Raw genomic sequence first — 24283 nt, forward strand, 5'->3', positions numbered from 1 at the left:
AAATAGAAAATACCTGCAAGTTGCAGAATACTTTTAGAAATAATCTGCTTTTGAAGAAGTAAAATGAAAAATAAATGGACCGTATTTAAATTCTTTGTATACACTGCAATACCCCAGTGTTTAAAGATAAATTCAGAAGCACTGCTATTTTTCCTTAGGGGAAAAAAAACCCAAAAACTTAAACCATCTGAAAATACAAAAAATCAAACAATTTTGTCCACAATACCTTGAAGCACCATAATAATAATTCTTTTTTTTTATTATTATTATTTTTTATTTTTTTACCTTCTGTTTTTGGAATTAGGCACAAGGCTTTTTAAATAATGAAAATATGCATTCAGAAGCAATTTTCAGAAGGGACATCTTCACTGTTACGCTTTCCTCACTTGTCATGAGGCAAAAAGGCAAAAATGTGCCTGAAAAATCTGGAGGATCTTGTAAGATATGTAAGTAGGTGTCAAAAACATCCTGCAAAGCAATAGATTATTTCTGCCTATACTGCATCATAGGTGAAACCCTATTAAATTGTAGGCTTAGCTGTTAAAATACAGTCTACCCGGTATAAAGTAGCACCATCTCAGCAGTGTGCAATACTCAGCACTGCAGGAGCAGTGTAATCTGGTGTCTCCCGTTTCTTCCACAGAGATCCTGTTAAACCACTCAGTACATTCTTAAGCAATTGAACTTAATTTGTTTATTTAAAAATACTTTGCCAACACTGTTTTCAGGAACATGTAAGTTAGCTGAAACTATTTTTTCCACCCATGAATTATGCTGTGGGTAAATCAGTTAGCCAACATGTTTTCCTAACAGTATGCACATGAAGATGATGTGACAACATTCTGTCAGAGGGATGTCATTACAGCCATCCTTTGTGCTGAACGCTGACTTCCAAAAAAATTAAAAAACAAAACTGAAGACAAACAGAAAAAACCAGAAGAATCTAACTGAGCTATGCTGCCATTTTTCTCCTATTATTAGTTTTTTCTAAACTGTAGGTTTTTTTACACTGATTAGTGTTGTAGTACATATTCATTTTGTTTTCTTTAGTAAATCAGGAATCTTATAATCCTTTTTCACAGGACAGAGAGCATACAGTATCACTAAGAAGTCTGTCATTAGTATTTCACCAAAGAAATCCTTAGCATATAATTAGCTTGCCAGTCTAAGACTTAAATTTCTGAATTTGCATTAAAAATATTTGAACGTGTATCCTCAAAACATCAAAATTCAAGAAACCTACAGTTGCTGCTCTTTTTGGGGCTTGGGCAGGGGATTGTTAGGTTTTTTTTTTTTGTTTTTTTTTTTGTTTTTTTTTTCCCCCAGAAAATCTTGCATGCATAATGTTATCCCCTAGTAGCTTCTGTATGAAATTATGTTGTGCTGTCAGATGGGAGCCATAATGGCCTCATCCCTGCAGCAATCATTGTTAATATAAATCCCAAACATATTTCCATACTGTTCCAATTTGCTCCAAGATGCTATTTTCTGCCTTGTCAAAATGACTGGAGATCAAAGGACCAAGATTTATAAGCTCAAAACTGACAAAATCAGTATTCCAAGTATACGTGGCAAGAGAGAGTTGCTAAATCTCCTGAATCTTTTAAATTAAAAAATATTGCCCATTCTGATGAAACTGCTTACAATGACTACAAGTAAAGATGGTGGCCATTAAGTTTTATCGCAAGCACCTGAGGATCTGTTTGCATGCAATACAAAATGTTCCTTTATTCTCCTGAATTACTGACACTGGCAAATTAAAATGAAGTGGCTACATATGGCAGAAACAATCTTCACATTTACAAATATCCTGAAATATCACTAAATCATAAAAACGAAAGCTGTGGGTTATATATTATGAATGTTGCCTAATGCATTCCCGGCTCAGTTATTTGTAACAAATTTGTGTACAATGGACAAAATTGGCCATTTATTCTACAGCAGCGGCAGCAGCTGGTTCTGGCACTGCGTATCATATCCAAAAATGAAGTTACAAGGCAGGAAAGCATAATTAACCTTTAAAATGCTGGAAGGATAAAAATCAAATAAGCAGCTTACAGTGAAAATATGTATTAGAAAATAAATGCTAACTAAAGCATTTGGTATTCCCTTCATATTTCCTTTTTAAAATGCCCCGTTAAAAGAGGTTGTTTAATGTGGAAATCAAAACAGCCTAGAAGACATTGTACAGTAGGAGGCACAAACCTGCATCTGATTACTTTAACAGCTTGACTGATCCTGGATGTTATGGTAAATGAGGACAGCTGTTGTATTACCTTTTCTGAAATCTCATTACGATAAAGAAAAAACCCACAAGGACCTTTCTCTGTACTAGGCTAAGATAAAGTATACAGAAATGGTTTATCATGTGCTCTTAATACTTTAATTATATTTTCCAAAGCAGGTGTAGTAGCCTACAGTCCATATATGCTAATTACCATGTGCGTTTATTAAACCAACATAAAACCCTCAATGATATGCAACAATTCAACTGAGAGGACCTAAATATTCCATATACATTCCTGCCTTATAATAACCTTTGAGATTAAAAAAGAAAATCTTTAGTGTAATATTAGAAACGCACTTCTTATTTTTAATGTTGATTCAGTTCACTTTGGCAGTATTTCACGGCCGCAGACTAAGGCTATAGGTAATGGAACATTACTCACTATGATAGCCAGATTTCTTCTGCATGGCGGTTACAGGGCAATCTTTATGAGCCAGAAGAAGCTGTTTCAGCTGTGCCACTTCATTTCTCAGCAGGGTGACTTCATTCTAAAGGAGAAGAAAGTTATGTACTTTACCAGGCTCAAACTACACACATTTTGAAAGTCAGTATTAAGCTTTATAGGATTTTCAGTTGATCATTTAAGGGTAAACAAAATACAAGAATTTTCCATTTGGTGTATGTATAGCAAAAATGTATGCTTTTTTTTTTTTTTTAAATCTTAACAATACTTCTCATCTGAAACTTGATTAACTTTATGATTTCCTTAAATAGGAAACTCTTTTATGGAAAATACATGTTATTCAGTTTGCAGATGCAGAATCTACATATATTCTCATTCACATGATCCAGCCACTGTAAGACTCTCCTACAGAGTTTTATGAATTCTAACCAGAGTAAATCTACATTTAGCTACCCTCATTCAACAGATGCTACAAACAAGAATACACTTTTTTTTTTAAGAAGCCTATGCAGCATTGATTTTGGCAACTACATTTGTACTTGGACTTTAAAAATCTCACGTAATGGAAAATAATTTAGAAAATGTCTGTTGATTTTCACATTTCTCCTTAACGATCATGTATAAAGCAAGTACTGTATGAAGCAGTAATTAAGAATGATGACAAAACCTAAGTGTCAGTCTATACCGCTACAGAGGAGCATAATCTAGGAGACAGCACTTGCAGAATCTAGTGACAGTGCTCGTTCCCAGGCTGTGCCTTTCCACTACTGGGTGACCTTGAGGAAGGTCATTTTTCTTCTTTGTGCTGCAATTTCCCCATTTGTAAGATGGAGGACAATACTTACCTTCTCTGTAAAAGAATTTGATATCTATGAATGAGAAGCAGTACATAACTATACCAACACTCCAAATTAAGAACAGTGTGGCATGGTGAGGAATTCATTTTCACTTAGAACATTAGAAAAACCAGTAGGTATCTACAGACTCAGGGTTATCTGCAGTGCTTTATGAGCCTCACATCCTGATATGCAATATCTTTTCAGGGGTTAGTTTATTTTAAATGCAAGTCCTTTCCACTGATATGAAATACTTGAAGTTATTTAAACCATACAAATCTGCACACATAAGTAAAAAATGTATTACCCATGAATGCATGTGTTTATGCATTTGGAAGCAATTTAAAGAAAAGCAAACATAGAAAATTAGATTACAAATAAAATTATGTGGAAAAAAAGCCCATGCAAATGTCGATCTGTCTGTGTAAGCTAAGGTAGTCCAGTCAGAAGAGATGAATGATAACTAAAAGGATTCTAAAATAATGAAAACATATTCAAGAATAGAATTTATTTGGTATACTTACGCTAGGTAATATAATTTAAAAATACTGTAGCTAAAATATCAGATTTGGATGACACAGCTTTTCTCCGTGCCCTCTCCCTCTAATTAGAAGACCAATTTTATATCTGCAAAATATTCTTTAAAAAATTAAGGACTAATTTTCTGTTCAGTCATTTTACTGTGCCAAATATCCTTTGCAGGAATTTTAAAGAAGAAGAAGAGCTGAGAGAAATTTGACTTCACTGATGTTTCTAATACAAGAGAACTGTGATTACAAAGAAAAAGGTTGTAACAAAAAAAAAAAAAAAAAAAAAAACCCACATCACCTACAAAGCTCTACCATCTGGAATTGTATGTCCTGAAATCCTGGGCTGTTAAGGGAGCACTCTACTTGTGCCTCCAGCTTTCAGTTCTCAGTTCACCATGTTATTTACTGTGGCTCCACATGTCTGGATGCCAACCAGGCAGCTGCACAGAGTTGATACAGCAAAGTGCTGATGCAGTTTTGAGATACTTCTTGATAATGTACAGAAGCAGCAATGTCCAAGAATATGAATCATAGTTCTGTTAGTTTAAAGGAACACTGGCAAAATAAACTATCAAATCAGGAAAAAATATTCTGAAAGTTTCTACCTTCATCTCCCCCATTTAAGGAAGAATTTTATACACGAATAGCATATATAAAAATGAAGCAGCTGTTTACCAGTGTAAATAAATGTAGTATTCATGAAAAGGCAGTGCCTACCTGAAAGGAATATAGAAAAGCAAATACCTTATTTTAAAGCAGATTTGGAAAAAAAAGAAAAAAGAAAAAAAAAAAAGCATTCCTATACTAACTTAAAAACTTGAGGCACACTCCCTGAAAACAGAGCTAGCATTGTTAGTAACATCAACACTGTGCCAACAGCATCATATTCCACTTACAAACCATTCCTGAAAGCAGAAGAGAGTAAGTCCCAGACATACTTGGTATGTGGAATGTGAATGAGAGACAAATCAATAGCTGCCATTTACATGCTACTAGTAACAGCCACTTTGGACTGATAATAAAACTGGTTATTAGAATCAACGTCTATATACCTTGCAGTTTTCTTATCATGCATCTGACAATATGACATCCTTCCAGCTCTTTCAAAATATGTTAACAGGTGGTCTTTAAGGAAAATAGGCTAACAAGAAGAAACACATAGAACAAACAATTCAACAGTTGGCACGAAGACACTGAAACTTTTTGCACACAGAAGATGAACAGTCCTCTTCATTTATTACGTCAAGAGCAGGTATCAGCCTTTCTTTAAACAAGCATGAAATATACTTCACATTCTACCTAGAAGAATTCTTATGTTCACATTTAAAAAGCATGCTAATATGGGAAAGCAGGATTCTGGGGGAAAGCACATCTATTTCCACCTGTATTCCATTTTTCAAGAGATATTTTCCCTTCTGTACATCACAGTACATTGCACTGTGTACAATATGTTCTTCTACATCTGCCTATTTGCTCTGCATTTGAAACACACGTGTAATAATGGGACCAGATTAACCCTTATTAAGCTGGGTGCTGGGCAACATTTGTGAGGTGTATTTACCAGGCCTATTACCAGAGACAGGCAGATGTGGCAGTTATGGGGATAATGGACTGTGCATTTATTTTTTATATAGCCTTCCTAAAGCAGCTCCTGTAGTACTAGCACAAACCATCAACTGATAAGGAATGTCTCCTAAAGCCCAGAAGGACCTCCTAAGGAAGACAGACCATTCTTCTACTAACAGAAGTAACACAAACTCACTAATTCTTTGTCCTTTGAAGTTTTTAAAGTGGTAGGGATCAAATAGGGAACATGCTACAGATTTTGCAATCAGACACTGCAATACCACTGAGCAGCCACTGGGCACACATGGTCAACAGCTCCTTAAGAACATGTTACATAGCATACCATACTCAGGACAGGCACAGAGGCAACACAACAAAGTTTAACAATTCTCAGATCATTAAATGAGTCAACATATGAGTAGGAAACACAAAAAAGAAAACAATAAATATATTTCAAAAAGTTGGAGGCATGAAATAACATATGTAGCCCGTAGTATAGATTGATAAAGGCCAATCTAATATATGTTATTGACATGATCTCATAATATGAAAATATTTCATAATAATGACATCTTCATTACAGTAAAAAAAAAAAGCTTGAATAAATTACATTCTCATACACAAATTCAACTAAGAAAGCAAAAAACCGTGGAACAAAAGAATCTGAATCAACCCACTATAGCTCTTCAAATCTGTATGTACTGTTAGAGAGCTCCCAGTTTTAAAAACGTTGACATTAGAATCTGTGACACAAATATAACATGAGAACTACTGTGTTGAAAGAAGTTGAAAGCGTTATGCGAAGCACTGCAATGCAATTCCTAGTCATTTTGGTATTAACTTATTTTTGTAATTATGACATCTCAGCAGGTCACTTAGATATTAAACAATCACTGCTAAACCCTACCCACTCAGGCCACGAAGCTGTACTAAAGAAAAACTCCAAATGTAACAAGTTTACTATTAAATATAATGTAAGTGACCATTTCTGCCCACTGCGCTGATCAGCTATGTTAGATTATTAAGTAAAACATTACTATGGAAATTCAGGATGGATGAATGCTTTCACATAATAGTTTGTTTTTCTGACATTCAATACTCTTCAAATCATTCTGTTCTTCAAAGTTAACAGTTTTGCTTTTGGCAAATTAAGGAATCCCTTTTTCTTGAGTTATTACAGAATTACTGCTTGGAAATCTGGAAATGTTTTGGTTTCCAGATATGTAAACATATAAGTAAAAACCATAATCAAGATTTAGATGCAACTACAGGCCTAAGCAATGCATACAAATAAATACAGCAATATTTTACATGGGCAGCCACAGTTATTCTAACAGTTTAGGAGACATTAAGATCACTGATAAAGTCCCAGGATGAAACATGTTTTAGCATTTGCCATAAAACAAAGTGTAAAACATGATTTCCCTTCTGACTTTAGATTCTACTCTCACTCTGTATTTGTAATAAGAATTACATCGCGCTACAAACATCAATTTAGAAAAACTGCAACTGTTAAAGAAGAGAAAACCTGTGGCCTTCTCAACGAGACAAAGCTTTTTAATTTTTTTTCCCTAGATCATTACTGCTGCTATGGAGCACTTCTTAAACAGAGCATTAGCTTTCTTCCGTGTTATTATCAGGTAGTATATTTGCATGCCTTTATATGGATGTGTTATTTTGATTAAAATACCTGCAAACAAGTCTGATTCTGCATTTTATCTATTATAGGATGTTTGAACGTGCATAGAACGAAACCAGGATTGCTCTCTCTCTAATAAGCAAAAGACTACTATGTTATTTTGTAACTGTACAATACTAATGTTGCTGCTACAGTAGCGCCTACAGTAAATAAGGTGTGTGTGTATATAACTGTATAACAACTTTCATTATTGGTTTCAAACCCACTGTGACAATTTGTTACCAACAAATGATGATAGGGTACTTTCATAGTTTTCAATTATAAAAATGGATATGTACAAGTTAAAGGTAGTTCATCTTACCAAAAACTACTTTCATTAAGACAACTGAAATACAGCCAATTGTTTTTGTTGTTTTTCTTCCTGCGAGAAAAGTATGCTATACCTTCACTTGTTCCTTATATTCTTTAACCTATAGTGATACATGTCATTTTGCAATCAGTGGATGTACAGCAAGGGCTATGACTATATTAAAGTCAAGCCCTCAGATTGTGAACAGGTATGAGAAGATTACGTACTTGCAAGTAAATTAAGTAATGCCATGATGTCAGGCAGTGTTTCTAGAACACGATTAATAGTTTCACATTATGTGCTTAGCTCTGAATTTCTTGTATTTTACAATCTGATGCTGAAAATTTTTTAAGACAGACTAGATACGTTTTTTATTTTTAGGAAAAATTTCTTTAAGGTTGGACAAACACTGAAACAGGCTTCCTAGAGAGGTGACTGGTGCTCCATGCCTGTCAGTGTTCAAGCAGCATGTGGATAATGCCCTCAGTAATGTGCTTTGGTTTCATTTGGACTCAATGATCTTTGAAGGTCCCTTCTAAATGCACTATTCTGTTCTAGTCAGGAAACTGAAGGTGGCCGATATTTTCTAATGCTGATTACAAGATAAAACATGCTCTACTATTCTGTGGTTGAGCTGGGACATCTTCATCAATAGCACCAAATGAGGGTTTTAATAGGAAAGATCTGTGAATTTGACTCACTGAACAACTCTAAGGAAATGAGACAAACTTTAAAATATCAACATACTTTTCATTGCATTTTCTAAACAAATTTATTTAGGAAACAACATCAAGCTTTCCTTTCCATAATTCTTAAAATGATGCTTTCAGACTTTTTATTTTGAAACAATACTTCCTGCCAATTCTTGTGTGCTGTGGTAAAAAATTAAGAAAGCATATTTTAGTAGTAGTAGCAATTTAAACAAAAGGGTCACGGATTGTTTAAGGGGGAAAAATGTGTCAATGTGACAACTTTCCAATGAAACCTCTGATGGTGTGGACAAATAACTGGTAATATATACTAGACTACCCTCTTACAGTATACATCTCTCCCTCTCGGAGTTATGCACACTGGGAGGGCAGCGTGGTGAAATTTGCACTGACACTGCCTGTGCTGTACCTGTTCTGTGGACAAAAGAGGCCTTCAGTTTCCAGTGATGTCAATCTGGCACCTTTCACGAGCACTACATTCACTTTAAAGGAAAAAACAGTGAAGTTAAAAAGAACCAAAGGAAATAAAAGAAATGTTATTTAAATAACTCAGACTGTGATAGAAATCGATAAGTCCAAGGCATTTTTTAAGGTAAGGCTATTAAGCCTTTACTCCAACATATCAAGTCACTTAGTATCACTGTCTGAAAGTTATTTAAAATGGAACAAAGGACAAATGGGAATGATCCTAAGTTTACACATCTTAAAATCAGAACACTCTTTTATATTCTTACTTTGCTGGAATATGCAATTCAATACTGGATTTTCAATTCTGACCTGAGACATCATTTAAAAGTAGCTTACATCTCTGATTTCATGCAAAGTTTAAGTTCCATCGATGCAGAATCACTGTCCAAGAGTGATTTAACCATTTTCACTCAAAATAGAAAGCATACCTGTAACTGGCCATTTAGCGAGCTCAGGTCCTCAGCCTTTTTCTCCAATGACTGCACCCAGACTTTCCGTTTCTGTCGGCACCTGGAAGCAGCAGCTCGGTTTCGCTCAAGAAACTTCCTTCTTTTTTCATCAGGGTCTTCATTAGCAGCTCTTCTTCGCCGACCACCTGTATTTGGTGTTTGTTGTGTAGGCTGAGCTGGTGATGCCTGAAAACAGCACGAAGCGTTAAAGAAGTTATCAGTGTAATAATAAGTCTTCAAGAGCACTGGGAAACAACCCAAAAACACATCGAAGCCTTACAGTAAACCCTGCTTTTATCTCACCGACCCTCTATTTAGGGACAGTGACTGTTTCCATTGCCATCTATAAATATTTTCTTAAGAAACTGCTCTTCTGACAGGTTTCCTAGAAGCAGAATGGCAGTTGTCCAGGATTCACTTTGGAAACACCTCTTCCAGCAGCACCTCTAGCCTGACTTGGAGCTTTTGCCCCTTAGTTTCCTGTTTTCACCTGCCACCCCACAGGAAAACACTACCACTTCTAAGCTCACTAACCTCCTTTCAGTGCTCAGAAAGACACAGTACTGAAACTCTTCTTGTGGAAGCCCAAAAAGGATCCTTAAAGCAATTAACACAAGTGTTATCCTTGATGCAGTTAAGAAGTTCAGAAGAGTGCTCATGATGCGAAATGCAGTAGACAGATGTAATATAAATGCAAAACAAACTAAGCTGTTCTTTTTGATTATACAAAATCAGTGGTGTAATTTTCACTTACTGCAAAAATTCCTGCTAGCACACTCCAAAAATCAGGAGTTAGTTTTAAATCTAAACAGACAGATAATACCTATTTTGAAATTATCACCTTGAATAATGCATTGCAGAAAGAACACTATAAACTCTTCATTACTACACAAATACTGATATGACAGCAAAATACATACAGTACCGACATAGCAATCTGGCAAAATTACATATAATCATCTAGAAAAGGCAGTCTGCTGCATAACTGTATCTACCTATATATCTATATAAAAGGTGTTGCCAGCATTGCACCAGCGCAGTCAATTTCTCCCTCAAACCTCTAATTCTGAGAGTATTCCATAGTACTTGTTAAGCTCTGCTTTGTAAATCAACAGTAAAGAAAAAACGTTTTTATGTAACAAGGAACGGGGCAGGAAATGCATTTCCACTTTGTTGTCATACCGGTGTTTCAGTTGTTGAAGTTGCAGGTTGCTGTAGAGACTGTGGTCGTGGCTCATCTGACTGAGTCCTCACCAATCCACTCGGATGTCCCTTGGCAGTATCTCCATTTGTTACCTGAGGGTGCTGCTGGGTCAAGGCTGCTTTCAGTCTCTGAAAGAAAACAAAATTTCTTTTTCCCCTCAACATAATGGAAATATGGTAACATAATTACATAATCATAGGATAACTTGAGGACTTATGAATGATTTATATTAGTTACTTCCACTCCTCTTGGCAAACAGGAACTCCAACTCTATCACTACTGGATTTTTTGCTTGTTTTTCACAGGCTTTCAACAGCAACGTAGACATATATCTACTTGCAATCATAACTTCTTGCAATCATCATAACAACATCTCAGAAAGGACTGCAAGCTGCATGGAGAAATAAACAAAAAAACCTCCCTGGTGATGAACAGTTTCCATGCAGAGATGACTTGAAAGCATGAAGAAATAGTTGTTGTAACTGGTATTGTATTGCACTTGCAATGACACATGCAGAACCAGGAATACTGGCACAGTACTCAGCTGCAATACTTAGGTCTGAAGCTGGCTCATATATTTCCATTTTGAGTCCTTATTTTAAATGTTGACAATTTCATAGCAGTAACAATTTTCTATCACATTCCTTATGCCAAACGCATTTGTGTATAATATTAACAACATTTAATTATTATCTTTTTAATTAATTCTTGTTTCAAGGTGGTTTAGAATATGAAGTAAATGTCAATAAAGTACTAATAATTAAAAAAATGTCTTAAAAATGCTAGAGCTGGGCTGCATTTGGTCAGTCCAAAAAAGCAAAGGATTTTACATCCAGTCATACAGACAGATGCTCCATATCAGCTATCATACAGTATCCAGTGCCTCTCAGGATTAAGCCATTGGAATATAGTGATAGCTCTCTTCTTCCCTGACAGGATTTCCTGGCTCCCGTTTTACATTTAAGCAACAGATTGCAGATCCACCTCTGCCAAAACTGCAAAAAATCTTTGTGATACGTCAAATTGACCCTCTAAGTAGTTGATTGTAGCCTCTAACCACCAGCAGCAGACATCCTGTTTGAAGACCATACAGAGAACTGAGAAGAATGAGAAGGTCCTTACATTCCTTTGCTGGCCTCCTATTAGAGAAGCTTCAATCAGTGACTTCTATTTACCAATGCAGTAAGCTTCTCTAGTAGCCTCTTTGATAGGAACTGCTCTATATAGAGTGTGACAGCACACATCACCCCACTCAAATTCCAAATGCACTTCTCAAAAACAAGAATGTAAGAGATCCCCTACAGCTCTGTATGGACACACTGTATACCTTTACACATTATTCCTTCAGATAAATAGTTGGCTTCTAACAGCCTAGCTCTGCCTGGTAATCCACGAACTGGAAATCATTCAGTGGGACCATTCAAGCACTTCCATCTTTTTAAGAATACAGGATGTTCTACACTAGCAAAACACGAGTTAAATGATTCAAAAGCTTTACACTGCAAAATAACAGTTGCACACAAATTCTCTATGCATTGTGGTAGCTTCAAATTATAAACAATCTGACTTTTGAGCTATTAATTAAAGAGTACGAACAACAAACAGAGCCATACAGAGATACAGAGACAGTAAGTTTTGGGTTGGTTTAATTTATTGTGGTAAAATTACTGAAATAAGATGTCAGTTTGTCAACAGATCTGCCAAAGCCTTCTTAATGCTGGTTGGTAGTTAACATACAATGGAAAAGGGAACAGATGAACTTATGTGTGTAACTCACAACGATGCAGGCTTTAGGGCAGGATGACACCATTTTTAAAGATAACATGCCCACAACTCTTAGTATGTATACTAAGATTTCCTGTACTCTGGAAATCCTAAGTCCTTTACAATAGTAAAGCAAACTGACAACTTGTACCTTCCCAATTCACCATGGAAAGACAGGCTACCAAAAAAACTCAGTCTATGCCTCCATTTAAACAATAGAATGGCCCCAGTACTTTCTAACTGAAACTACTGAAACAAACTCCATGATCTAAGTATAAAAATGTTGATTTGAGGATCTTCTTCATCAAGCCACGAGATCAGGATACTGAGATCCCCATCCAACCTGGCTTTGCACATCTCCAGAGATGGGGCACTCAAAGCTCCGCTGGGCAAAATGTTCCAGGTGTTACCATCTATTAATAATTATTCAACCACAGCGCAGTAACTTACCATACAAAGGCATTCTCCTCTTCCACTGTGATTAGATTTCATCCATCTCAACTGTCTGGATATGTAAGTTCAACAACAACAAGCTAAATTCTAATGTTTAAGGCAGTGTAGCATAAAACTTAAATAGTATGTGGATGGTCAGTATGCCTGTTCAATTCTGTTTGTGGTTGTATGAGCAAATTTTGATGCAAGCATCCACCACACATACAAAAAAAAAAACAACCACCAAAAAACTCTGTGAACTGTTGGAAATGCTTTGTAGCATTTGCACAAAGCCAGCTCTTTAAGTAAGTTTCACTGAACATATCCACTCTAGTAAAAGACTGGCTAAGGTCAGAAAACGTGGGAGATTAAATAAAAGTAATGAGTATTTGAGTAGGTTTTGAGTTTTGATGACTGTTTTTTGCGGTTTTTCTCACATAAGGCAAATAACTTATTATTGTCCAGGTTCATATTTTAACTCTTCATTTCTGTGTTACAGACATATTTACAAAGTTAGACTAAAAGTTGATGCTATTACATTTGTATGTTGCCCATTTAATTTGAAAATGGCAAAAGTAAAGTAAATACAAAGTACTACTTATAAAACATATAAGCATAGGGATATACAAATAAAGGAGAGCTTTCTATATTGTAATGCTAACATTCAAATATTATTGTTTTGTATGTTAGTAAATACATATACTTCTTTTGAAAATTACATTGTTAAATCAAATTAGAAGCTTTTGGAAAAAAATGCAAAATCACTGGCTTTAGCTTTATATCACAGTTTCAAAGTTGAAATAGTAGTTCTGATTAAAACTATCAAAAAAGTGAGAAATAACGTGGAAAGTATTTTTACACATTCTCCAAGGATATTCAACTTAAGCATTTCATATCTCAGCAGGTAGTGCTGGAACAAAATACTGTGTGGATGTTGTACTTCCTGTGAATAGTGAGACATCAAACACTATGGGAATCTTGGGAATCTCAGTTTGAAAAATCCAGTATATTGAAACAAATATTAGCATAAACATACATCAGCATTAATGTGTGAGGAAAGTTGATAAAAAACTCAGTTTAACATTTTTTTTGCTTACTAGGGGCAACCTAGAAGTGGTATTTTCAAATAGCTTAATAGCTTTTAAAGTCTTGATTAGCAAGGTTTTATTGTTTATGTACATCTTTGAAAACAAATCCTCACTGCATTTGTCAAAATTTGGTAGGACTAGATCACTCCATCAAGAGCTCACGGAAACAAGATAATATTCTCCAGAAACAATCCATGAAAACTCAGATCCATATTTCATATCTGCCACAAAAGCTCATCAGAGTAATAACCCTCCTTCTCCTGGGTGTTATCCTACCATCTGCTGCTCTATTACTTATCTTTATTTTGCAACTAATTAACAGCATAATCTTCTAAATTCAGCAAGTTAATTATCATTATTGTGGTCTTTGCAGCATCATCAGTCCTTATGAAGACTTGTCTCTCCACCCCCAGAGAACATATGAAAATGAAGTAGGTTGTGAGAGGGTCTGTTTCTTTAGAGTAGGCTCATTAGGTGTTTGCTGATTAGCTCGGCATGCAGAGAGACAGGTCAGAAGAATTCTGCTGAACACAGGGTCCCATACAGGGCTCAAGCAAGTTAATGCAGGCTTCTGAACATTTGCCAAGCTGCCCTGTCAATTCTCAGTAGAAACCTCCTGCAGAAAGCCCACTGGCTGCCCACTGCGTGCAAGCCATTTCTCAGTTTGTGACAAAAGATTTTACATGATGAGGGGAAGGAGGCAGGGGAATTGTTAGTGTAAGAAGTTAGAACAACTTTTCTTTCACTGAGAAACTTCTGCAACCCACGCAGAAGGGTATGAACATTAGGTTTGCAGCCACAATCCATACACTCAGGAAAAAGGGATGCACTACAAGTAGGAACAGCTCACGGCTCAGATTTAATCTCTGAAAGCATACAGTTTCAGGTCTTTTCACAAACAGATCAGAAGCAACTATGCAGTACTTAGAATTACAAATTCTTATCATAGAATGGTCTGTGTTGGAAAGAACCTTTAAATACCATCTTGTTAACATCCAAGCACCCTTTCCCTGAGAAGCTTCTTTGTTTTTGTAACAGCTATTACATCTAATTCTAACATTTCCTAAAATATTACAAGACTAATCTGTACATTTTATTTTACTAAACTACGTAGCATTTAGTTTGCTCTGCACAACTAATATGAAATCATGCCATAAAAGTGGGCAATTTATTTTCAGTGCACTGCAGAAACGTGAAACCCATTTTCATTCCTACTGTCACTCCCAGTACAACAAGGATACACTCAAAAGAATACCAGCAGAAGACAAAAGGTTGTTCTTGAATGAAATCTCTAGTCATATTTCAATCAACTCTGCAAGCAACAAGAGTTACAGGTTCCAATCATATTCAAACTGCAGTAACAGTGCCTGTTACAGGTGTGAACTGAACACGTATTTGCTACAGTAGCTTAACAGTGTACAATGAAATAAAAATGCAATCCAACTGTGCACAATTATCCCATAGCACTGACACACACATGGCATTGCATATGTAACACTGTATAGGTTGCAGTGATGAAGCACACACACAAGACTGTACTTAACACATTCTTCCTCCACCATATTTTAGCTGTTTGAGTTGAGAACAGTATGCAACAAGGTCACCAACTGTAGGGATGTGGATTGTTACACAGACAATATAATATTTTTGTCTTGTGGCTTTTATCTTATTTGCTTTGTAGTTGTATTATTTGCAGTTGGTTGAGTTTTTTCTATCTGCTATTACACTCAGTGAACCTGTTTTCATACGCAGCTGTTCCTCCACAGAATTCATGTGATTATTTAACGTCCAGCAACTTTAACAAAGAGAGAGCAGTGTTCCCAAAGTCATGACTCAGTAACTCTCTTCACACGAAAAAATCAAAACTGTCTTTCTGAAGGAGTCTGATATCAGATTGAAAACATTTTGATCAAATTTTGATTATTGTGCACTAAGCTGGGACACTATAATACAATGAAGAGAGCCTACTTAGAAACTGACTTCAAAAAGCTGCTCATTTTTGGGCTGGAGTGGGGGAGTTACTCAGCAACTATATTAGGTCTCTTAAGGGTTATAAACTCCCAGGACAGATGAAGGAAAGCCTTAATTGTGTTCCAGGAAGGCACCCTACACCAATTATGAAACAAGACTTCTGCAAGTGTTCTAAAAGCCTTTAGCTTTTAGAAGTCAGAAACTCAATTTGTTTTTACTGTAGTTGACTCATGATTTTATAAAAATAAATGTATGATGTTGTATATACAATTTGGTATATGCAGCTCACAAGTAGCTCATAAAAATAGGTATTCATAAAATAATAAGAAAATTTGGATATTTTTACATCAATCAATAGAAATTAAGTTAAATATTAAATTAATATTTAAATGCCAAATCTCTACAATCATTGAAAGTAACAAAAATACAAATACAAAAATATATATATTTTTAAAGGTCAAAATTCTCACCTTCACTTTAAGGCAAAAATATAAATATCCGTAACTGTATCCTTTTGTAAACAATTAAGAGAGAAATGAAGAATTGAGATGAGGAATGAAATCAGAGCACAACAGGCTTTCTGATCATACTCTAACATATCTCAGCTGCTTGAAACATCATGCAAAAAAAAGATTGGCAGAAATAACCTCTGTAAAGAATGGCACAAAGTATAAATGAAGGGAAGCGCCCGGTTCCCATCTTCAAGTGAAAAGCTGCTTCTAACATTTCTTCAAGAATTTTACCCCGAATCTCTGAAGCAGGTAGATCTGTGTTAAGAACACCTTGAAACAGTATTGTCATACATATGGACAGTAGAAAATGCAGACTATTGCATTAGGAAACTGTGGGCTTTAAAGAAAAATAAGGTTTGAACAATTATGGCCAAAAGCTTACATGACAGAACCCTCTGGAGCTGCACTGAACCTATGAACTTCTCCCATCTTGCAACTCATACATTATAAAACTTACCTTCGTATCTGCAGAGCAGATGCAATGTTAGGAAGACATCTGAGTATTTATTTATTTTTTAAAATATTTGCTACATATTCTGTTCCTACATTTTACAATGCAGTATGAAAAAAAATTTGTGAGAGATTGCAACATTTGTCTGTAAAGTACAAAAAAATCTCCAACTAATAGACAATTAAAAAAGAAAAAAAAAAAACAAAAGAAAATCCTGACTCCTATGCCCCGATTGCTGGGAGAGCAACATCACAGCTGTCCCTCTTCATTCAGTATTCCATTTAAAAATGCAGTAAGAATATCAGGCTGACAGGCTTCATCCCAGAGAAGTGGATGCAGGAACTGCTCCCTGCCTTCTGCTTAAACATACCAATAAATCCATAAATTGCAGTCTACTGTTAGTAGATGAAACATACATCAATTGATCAGTGATTAAATTTAACTCAATAGAATAGTTTATATTTCACCTTTCAGGAGAACTATCAATAAAGTGAAAAGAAAACAAGTAGTTGCAAAAATAGGTAATGAAGACTTCTTGTCTTAGCCCAGAACACAAATGAAAAACAGAACTGATACTATACCTTTGAAGAATTGGATCGGTTGCAAGCAAAAATATTTTTCAAGAGATATAAGAAAAAATTAAATAGAAGAAAGTACTTGGCATCACAAAAGGTTTGGATTTTTAAAATTAAATGGAACTTTACAGTTAATAAACCATAACATATCTGTCAACAATGCATCACATGGCAGAGTGAGTTAGTCTTCCTTTCGGAAGCTTTTCTGCAGAAACGTTAAAATTCTCATTAAGTTGCCTTTACTTGAGGAGCAATAAGAAATTAAGGTTTTTATTTTCATGAATAGGCACTATATAAAAGTATATGAGCATAAGAAACATACATAATTCTGATATTCTTGAATTCTGCTCATGCTTTGTATTAGGAAACAAGGAAAGAAAGAAGAAATAACTGCAAATATACTTTTTACAGTCTCATTTAAAAAAAAATATAGGCAATCACTGAAGTGCATATATTAGCTAAATTCTAACGAGAAGACTAACGAGACTATTACATTTTAAGTCTAATGATCTTTGTTGTTCTTTGCATCCAAGTGATTGCTTCTTCCAGTGAGAGATCAAAATCTCCACTACATACGTGTATTTTCTCCCCTGCTTTAAAGCTTCGTAAGGACAAATCGCTCAAGAGTAATCTGCTTAAGAACCTAAATTCCTGCCCAACAATGAGAAATACATATTAGGTGATAAGTTATCCTTATTTCACAAAACAAAACTTCACACGAGACTCCTAATAACTATAAACGTGCAACATCTGTGGGCAAAAAAAAAAATCTCATTTCCACTTTTTCAGCTTCTTCTCTACTGTATTTAAGATAAATTTCATCCCATCAGACCTGGTTACACTGAAGTTATTACCAGGCCCCCAGCATAAGAAAGAAGCAGAGCTGTTGAAGCAGATCAAGAATAGGACACAAAGATGAACAGAGGGCTGAAGCAGCTCTCCTCTGAAGAAAGGTTGAGGGAGCTGGGCTTGTTCAGCCTGGAGAAGAGTATTTAAGTTATTGAAGGGAGATTATAAACAAAGGGAGAACAACCTTCTACACAGCCTGATATAAGACAAGGGCAAATTCTTTTAACCAAAAAGAGGGCAGATTTAGGTTAGACGTTAAGAAGAAATTCTTCACTGAAAGGGTGGTATAGGAGGCTGCCCAGAGCGGTTCTGTATGCCCCATCTCTGGAGATGTTTCAAGGCCAGGTTGGACAGGGGCCGGGGCTCTGATCTGCTACCCACTCTGATGGGGGGTAGCAACCATGCCCACTTATGGAATTGGATGGGCTTTAAGATTCCTTCCCAGCCAAGCAATTCTGTGATTCCACATTCCTAGTGGGATAAGGATGAACAGAAAGAGACTTCTATCTTTTCTGTTCCTCTCTACACTATTTTAATGAAACTGAAAGGATAACCTGACAGAATTAAGAAAAGTTTGGGAAGGAGAATGGCTAAGAAAAGGTAAAGAGAAATAAGACAAAGAATGCTAAGATCATCCTCCCACTCAACAATATTGCTGTACAAAATTAAAAAAAAAATCTAGCAGGTATTCTTGATTCTTTTTTAGTTCCTCAAAAGAGGAACACTGCTTCACAAGACAAAAGCATTTTACATTTCTGTTGATACCTACATAAGTGGGTTAATTGCTACTAATATGTTATTAAAATAGTTGGGGCAATAAGAAAAAGCCAGCAAAAACAGCAAAGCAACTGATAGTTTTTTAATTCAAACTACCAGCATAACTTGATTACTAATTTTTTTTTCTTTTTAAATCTCTGCGTGTTTTACTCACAATTTCCCCATACAATACGCCCTGAACAAAACAGCCCACACACAACCGAAAACACACAATACAACTTCTAAAGTATGTCAGCAGCATATTACAAAAAAATTTGTCAACTGGATTATATATGAGAGTCTGAAAACATTGTTAACACAGCACTTTCTTTTCCTAGATTTTTTTTTTAAACCAAGAAACATCACATCTTTCAGGAAGAACTACATTCTGCTTCTCCGAAGATGATGTTCACCATCTACAAGCTACTGTATTTGTCTTTCTTTTAACTACTAACATTTCTAATCCGCCAATGCAAGAAGCAAGAAAGTGTTCATTTGAAGACCATTTAAAAGAAAGACATACACCGGAATTTAAAATAATTATAATCCAAATGCAGCTATTCTTCAGTTTCATTAAATTTGTAGTTGCGGATTTTAGACTAACAAAAGAAAACTAAAGCCATTCTAAAAAGCAATAAAATTTAATCAATTTCTCAAGTTAGTCTTGAGGAATAATGGAGTTTTTCACTTACCAATTTAGCCTCAGACTGCACTGGCTGTGGGGAGGAAGGCCCTGGGATTCCTGGGATACTAGGCACCATGGTGACAGGTCTAACAAGCTGACCAGATAAAGTATAAAAATGAAGAAAGCCTGAGTATGTTATCATAATACAGAGTATTTGACACCACTACCCTCTGAAACCAAAACAGCTGTTTCAAGTTCTGCACTTATGCAAACCTGCTACACTTTCAAATTAATGTAACATCATGCTTACTTACTGGAACTGCAGCAGGGACATGTACATTAGAATTTGTAATAGATGCAGGAATAGCAACAGGCATGGTTTGTCCATTAGGAAGATGTAACAGCAGTGGAAACGGGCCTGGAACTGGACTGAAAAAGGAATTACATGTATTAGAGAAAACTTATCCAGAGAAGAGAACAACCTTATACACTGTATAAATATATGCCTATATGAACAGTTTTAATGTAATATTTAGAGACTAAACATGAACTTGGTGACGTGAAGAACACGGAATAGTATTTCACATGTACAGAAGCACCACTTTCACCCAACTGTCTCAAAGTTGTATAATAACCAAAGAAACAGTAACTGACAGTTAGCAAGACAATCTTTCTAGAATCTGTAAGAAAGCATTACACCAAGTTTTATGTGACTTACACTATTGGTCTGTTAGAGGATGGAGCCTGGGTAATAACAGTACTGGACGTTGGTGACGGTATTGCCTGCTGAATAATAACGCTGGAGTCAGAACTCGTAAGTAGAACATTAGGAACCTGCAGCGATGCTGGACGAACTATCGTTGATGTGGGCTGTGCAGTCTGCTGCAGAGACACTTCCTGAGGAGAAACCAAATCAGTTTGGAAAATACAGTTATGCACCATGAATTCAGATCATAAAAGGAATTTAATTTAAAAGAACGTATCAGAAGTTCTCCAGCATCTGAATCAGCAAGAAGAATCAGATGTACATTAAAAAAAAAAAATTAAAAATCTTTGGATTAATTATTTTAATCACAAAAATGAAACACTAGTGTTATTTTAGTTTTATGACCAATCTTGACTCTATTTATGATAAAGTTACAATTAATATCCGATCAAATCTAATTATTAGTTAAATATTTTTATAGCAAGAAACTCACTGACGCTATCTGCACCATTGCACCCACAACAAATAAAACATTTCATGGTGTCCTTACAAACATTTCAAATTCAGCTATTGTATCATCTTTAAACAAAAACAAAATAGGTTTATTTTCTAGAAAAAAGGAAAAAAAACAATTTATGCTCCTTTATACGTGACTTATATATGCTTTATAAGTAGAGCGTTATGCAGTAACAGCTCCCTGGAATGTTACATGGAGAGCTATGACAAATATTTGGATGTCCTGACACAAAGGATCTGAGCGCAGGAATTGAATTTCCTGGCTACAACTAGGTAACAGACAACACTCACTGCAATTCTTAGCTTAGCAATCAGGTAGCACACATTATGAGGCGCAATATAGTACAAGTAACCCAGTGAAACCAGAAATGCCTTACCAAAACCAGTGCCTTCCTTCTCAGGAAAGCTTTCATATGGTCAGACTTCAGATTGTCTTTACATGGGATTTTTTGAAGTTATTTGGTATTTTCACACTAACTCTACAGTCCAGGGCACAAAGCTACACTCTTGAGACCAGCTTATTTTAGTTGCTCTGCTGTGAGACATTATTTCAAATAGAACTTCTCACACGGATGTCACACAATGTGTACTGACGGGAATTCAACTCAAGTTATTAATATTTATTAACAAAGCTTGAAGTACCATGTCTTAGCCACCTTAGTTTTTTTGTTTGTTTTTGTTTTTTGTGTACGTTCCCTGGAAAATAAGCATCCAAGTACTTTACAGAACTGTATATGGGCTAGCAAAATGTGGGCTTTTAAAAAAAAAAAAAAAAAAAAAAAAAAAAAAAGACTTCAGATAATGAAATTTCCTCCCCTTCGAAATACACAGGCTAGATTTGATATCAGGGTTCATTAGTTCATTCATCTTTTTCCCCCAGGGACCTAAAAGAGCCTATTCACAGTGAGAGAGTTTTGGGAGAACAACAGAAATACAGCAAGAAAGACAACAATACATAATTTTTAATTTTTTTTTTTTTAGCATCAATATCAATCTAGTGAAATGATACATTATAAAACTTGAACACAGTACCTAAGGTTATGGACGAGTGCCCAAAGAAAACAGAAGTACAGTATGGAATTACAGAAAAAGAAAAGAAATAGGAAGAGGCATATTCTTAGGACAGGGTTGAACACTTCTTCACAAATGAGGAATTTGATGTAACAGCTGTGCAGATCTTACTCTGTGAGAAGAGCCACAGAAAGCAGACTAGCTTATTGACTGTAAGAAATTAGAGGAAGGCAGAAGGGGAGAACATTTGCCCTGAATCTAGCAAGAGTTAACTGAAAATATAGCATTGTGCCATTCTTCACTTGTTTCTGTTTCATTTTCTCCTACCTGCTGCTTGCCACTACTACCAGCATTGTTAGTGCAACCAAGTAGGTTAGCAGAGTCACCACAAAGTCTATTCCTACTGTAGGACTTGAACACAGGAATACCCATCTTTGCCATATGTAGCAGAACCAACAGCTTTAAGAGGCTTGGGTTTTTTTTGCTTTTTCACCAGAAACATGTTCATATACAGCAACCACAAATATATACACATATAAATATAAATGCAGGTATATGAGCACCACAGAATGAATACCCATGACAAAGTAATACTACTTTCTAAAAAAGGGTGAAAAATAACAAACAGGTAGCTACAGCCACAGAGCCATGGTGTGTAACACTTTAAGACAAAAAAAACTTTAAGACAAAAATGCACTCGTGCAGATATTCATACCTTCTCAGTAACAGTACTGCCAGAACAGACCCTTTTCTGTATGGGTCTGTGGGAGTTTTTTAAGTACCTGTGTGAACAGATCGGGCAATAGCTCTAGAATACAACGGTCTAAGGAGAGAAACGTGCTCAAAGGCAGCATGTGAAAAACTGATAAGCTCCAGAGAAAAACAGGCCTGTTGAATTTGTAAGAATGAATAAACTCAGAAGAGCAGCTGAATCTGCACATGGTCACCGGGGTGCGCACAGCACCCATGTCAACATGCTGTATGATTCAGGTAACGTCCACAAACTTGGTGGCTGCTATGAGCAAGGAAAGACTACAGGATCACATATGGGCTCGATGAAAGAATGGACCCCCTAAAAGACTTCCCAAACAGCCACCTAACCTTCCACCACTACAACCTTCCAATTATGAGCCAGCAGCTGAGACTGGCCTCCCAACTTCTGCTTCAACTATGCAATGCTGTATGTTACAGCACTGTGTGAACATTGGCTATTGATAACAGCTTAACTGGTGAGTGTCCTAATAAATATTGACTGCAAACTGAATCTCTTCCTGGAGTCTCTACCTGGAGAAAGATAATTTGCAACTTTCACACCAAGTACTCCATGGTAAATGTATTTCAGCAACCAAAGATCAATCTAGTAACATAATTCTAAGAAATTCTGAGAACAGAAACCTCATGTGAACGCAACTCTATTAAATACAGCCTATCTTAAATACGGTGCTTTGTTTAGAAGAACAGAAATGATCACCAAACATTCAAAGAATAACATGTTTATTCAGTTGAAAACAAAGTATTTTCAGTTTCCTCTTCTCACACTAACACACATTAAGTTTAACTCTGGAAAACATAAACGTGCTAATTACTTAAACAATGCTGCAATAATGTAAGCTGGAGATGCATTGGATCTACAAGAAACTGTCATTTTATCAACATATAAAAACCCACAGGCACGCCACTCCAATAAAGATACTCACTAGCCAAAGAATTGTTCTTATGAAGTGTAAATTTTGTCTAAAATAGGGTAGTCTGTAAATTCTGCTAAAGAACAAGGACAAAAAAAATAAAGATAAATTGGCAGAATCACGACCTTAAGAGATTTTACCCACCTGTAAAAGAAAAAGAAGTTTAAGTCTATTCAAAGATACTGAAGATTTATTGAAAGGACCTCTCCCATCCTTCTATTCTTGAAACTAAAAACCACTGAAGTTCAGAAAACATTTTACAGAGGATGATAATTATATTTTTACATTTGTTTTCAATACTTGCATATTTGCAAGTATTTTGAATCTAAAAGCAAATATCGTGCAAAAACTTCCTGATACAATCAATGAACACTTGGAATTCTTTATACAGAAATGCAGATGGCCAGAACTATTGCTGTAATTGATTAACACTAAGAAAACAAATGGCTTTGAAATAATTAGTTTAGGGAATTAGCTACCTGTCAACAACAAGAAGAACAACTTGAGAAACTCTGTTGAGGGTCTCCTTCTAAAATATCGTTAATAAGAAACTATAATGAGCTTGGAAACTCTGAAATAAGAAGTTAACCTTTATTTGCTTATTATTTTATGGCTAAAAGGCTTTAGGTACTTATAATGGTATCTTAGTCTATTCTACATAGAATAACAACTGCTACTGAAGCTTCGTGGAACTAAGAAAACTCTCCTAGAATACTAAAAATAGGATGAAGCATAATTTTCAAGAGTGCCTAAGAAATTCCTTTGACAACTACAAAGAAAATGAGAACCTTCTTCCACATACATTAACTGTGACCATTTAAGACTACTAAAACATATTCAGCCAAGGGGATGGTTACGATGGCATAATTTAATAAAATAATAATTTTAAAACCAGCTATGC

At 35.6% G+C, this 24283-nt stretch overlaps 1 protein-coding gene across 4 annotated transcripts in view; it reads right to left on the bottom strand.

Annotated features, from left to right (window-relative positions):
* ATF2 (activating transcription factor 2) overlaps positions 1–24283 on the bottom strand; it is a 50531-nt gene that overhangs the window by 6554 nt on the left and 19694 nt on the right. For 3 of the 4 annotated variants that reach the window (XM_042874393.1, XM_042874391.1, XM_042874392.1), the window contains 6 exons: positions 20183–20361; positions 19779–19893; positions 19532–19618; positions 10420–10569; positions 9217–9423; positions 2670–2775 (listed from right to left, as the gene is read on the bottom strand). In XM_042874393.1, the coding sequence (XP_042730327.1) occupies positions 2670–2775; positions 9217–9423; positions 10420–10569; positions 19532–19618; positions 19779–19893; positions 20183–20361 (844 nt within the window). The remainder of the gene's footprint in view (positions 1–2669; positions 2776–9216; positions 9424–10419; positions 10570–19531; positions 19619–19778; positions 19894–20182; positions 20362–24283) is intronic. The other variant, XM_042874394.1, reaches the window with a different exon arrangement.

The sequence above is a fragment of the Lagopus leucura genome, unplaced genomic scaffold (genome assembly GCF_019238085.1).
Source record: "Lagopus leucura isolate 7727_CA_CO unplaced genomic scaffold, USGS_WTPT01 Super-Scaffold_100012, whole genome shotgun sequence".
Lineage (NCBI taxonomy): Eukaryota > Metazoa > Chordata > Aves > Galliformes > Phasianidae > Lagopus > Lagopus leucura.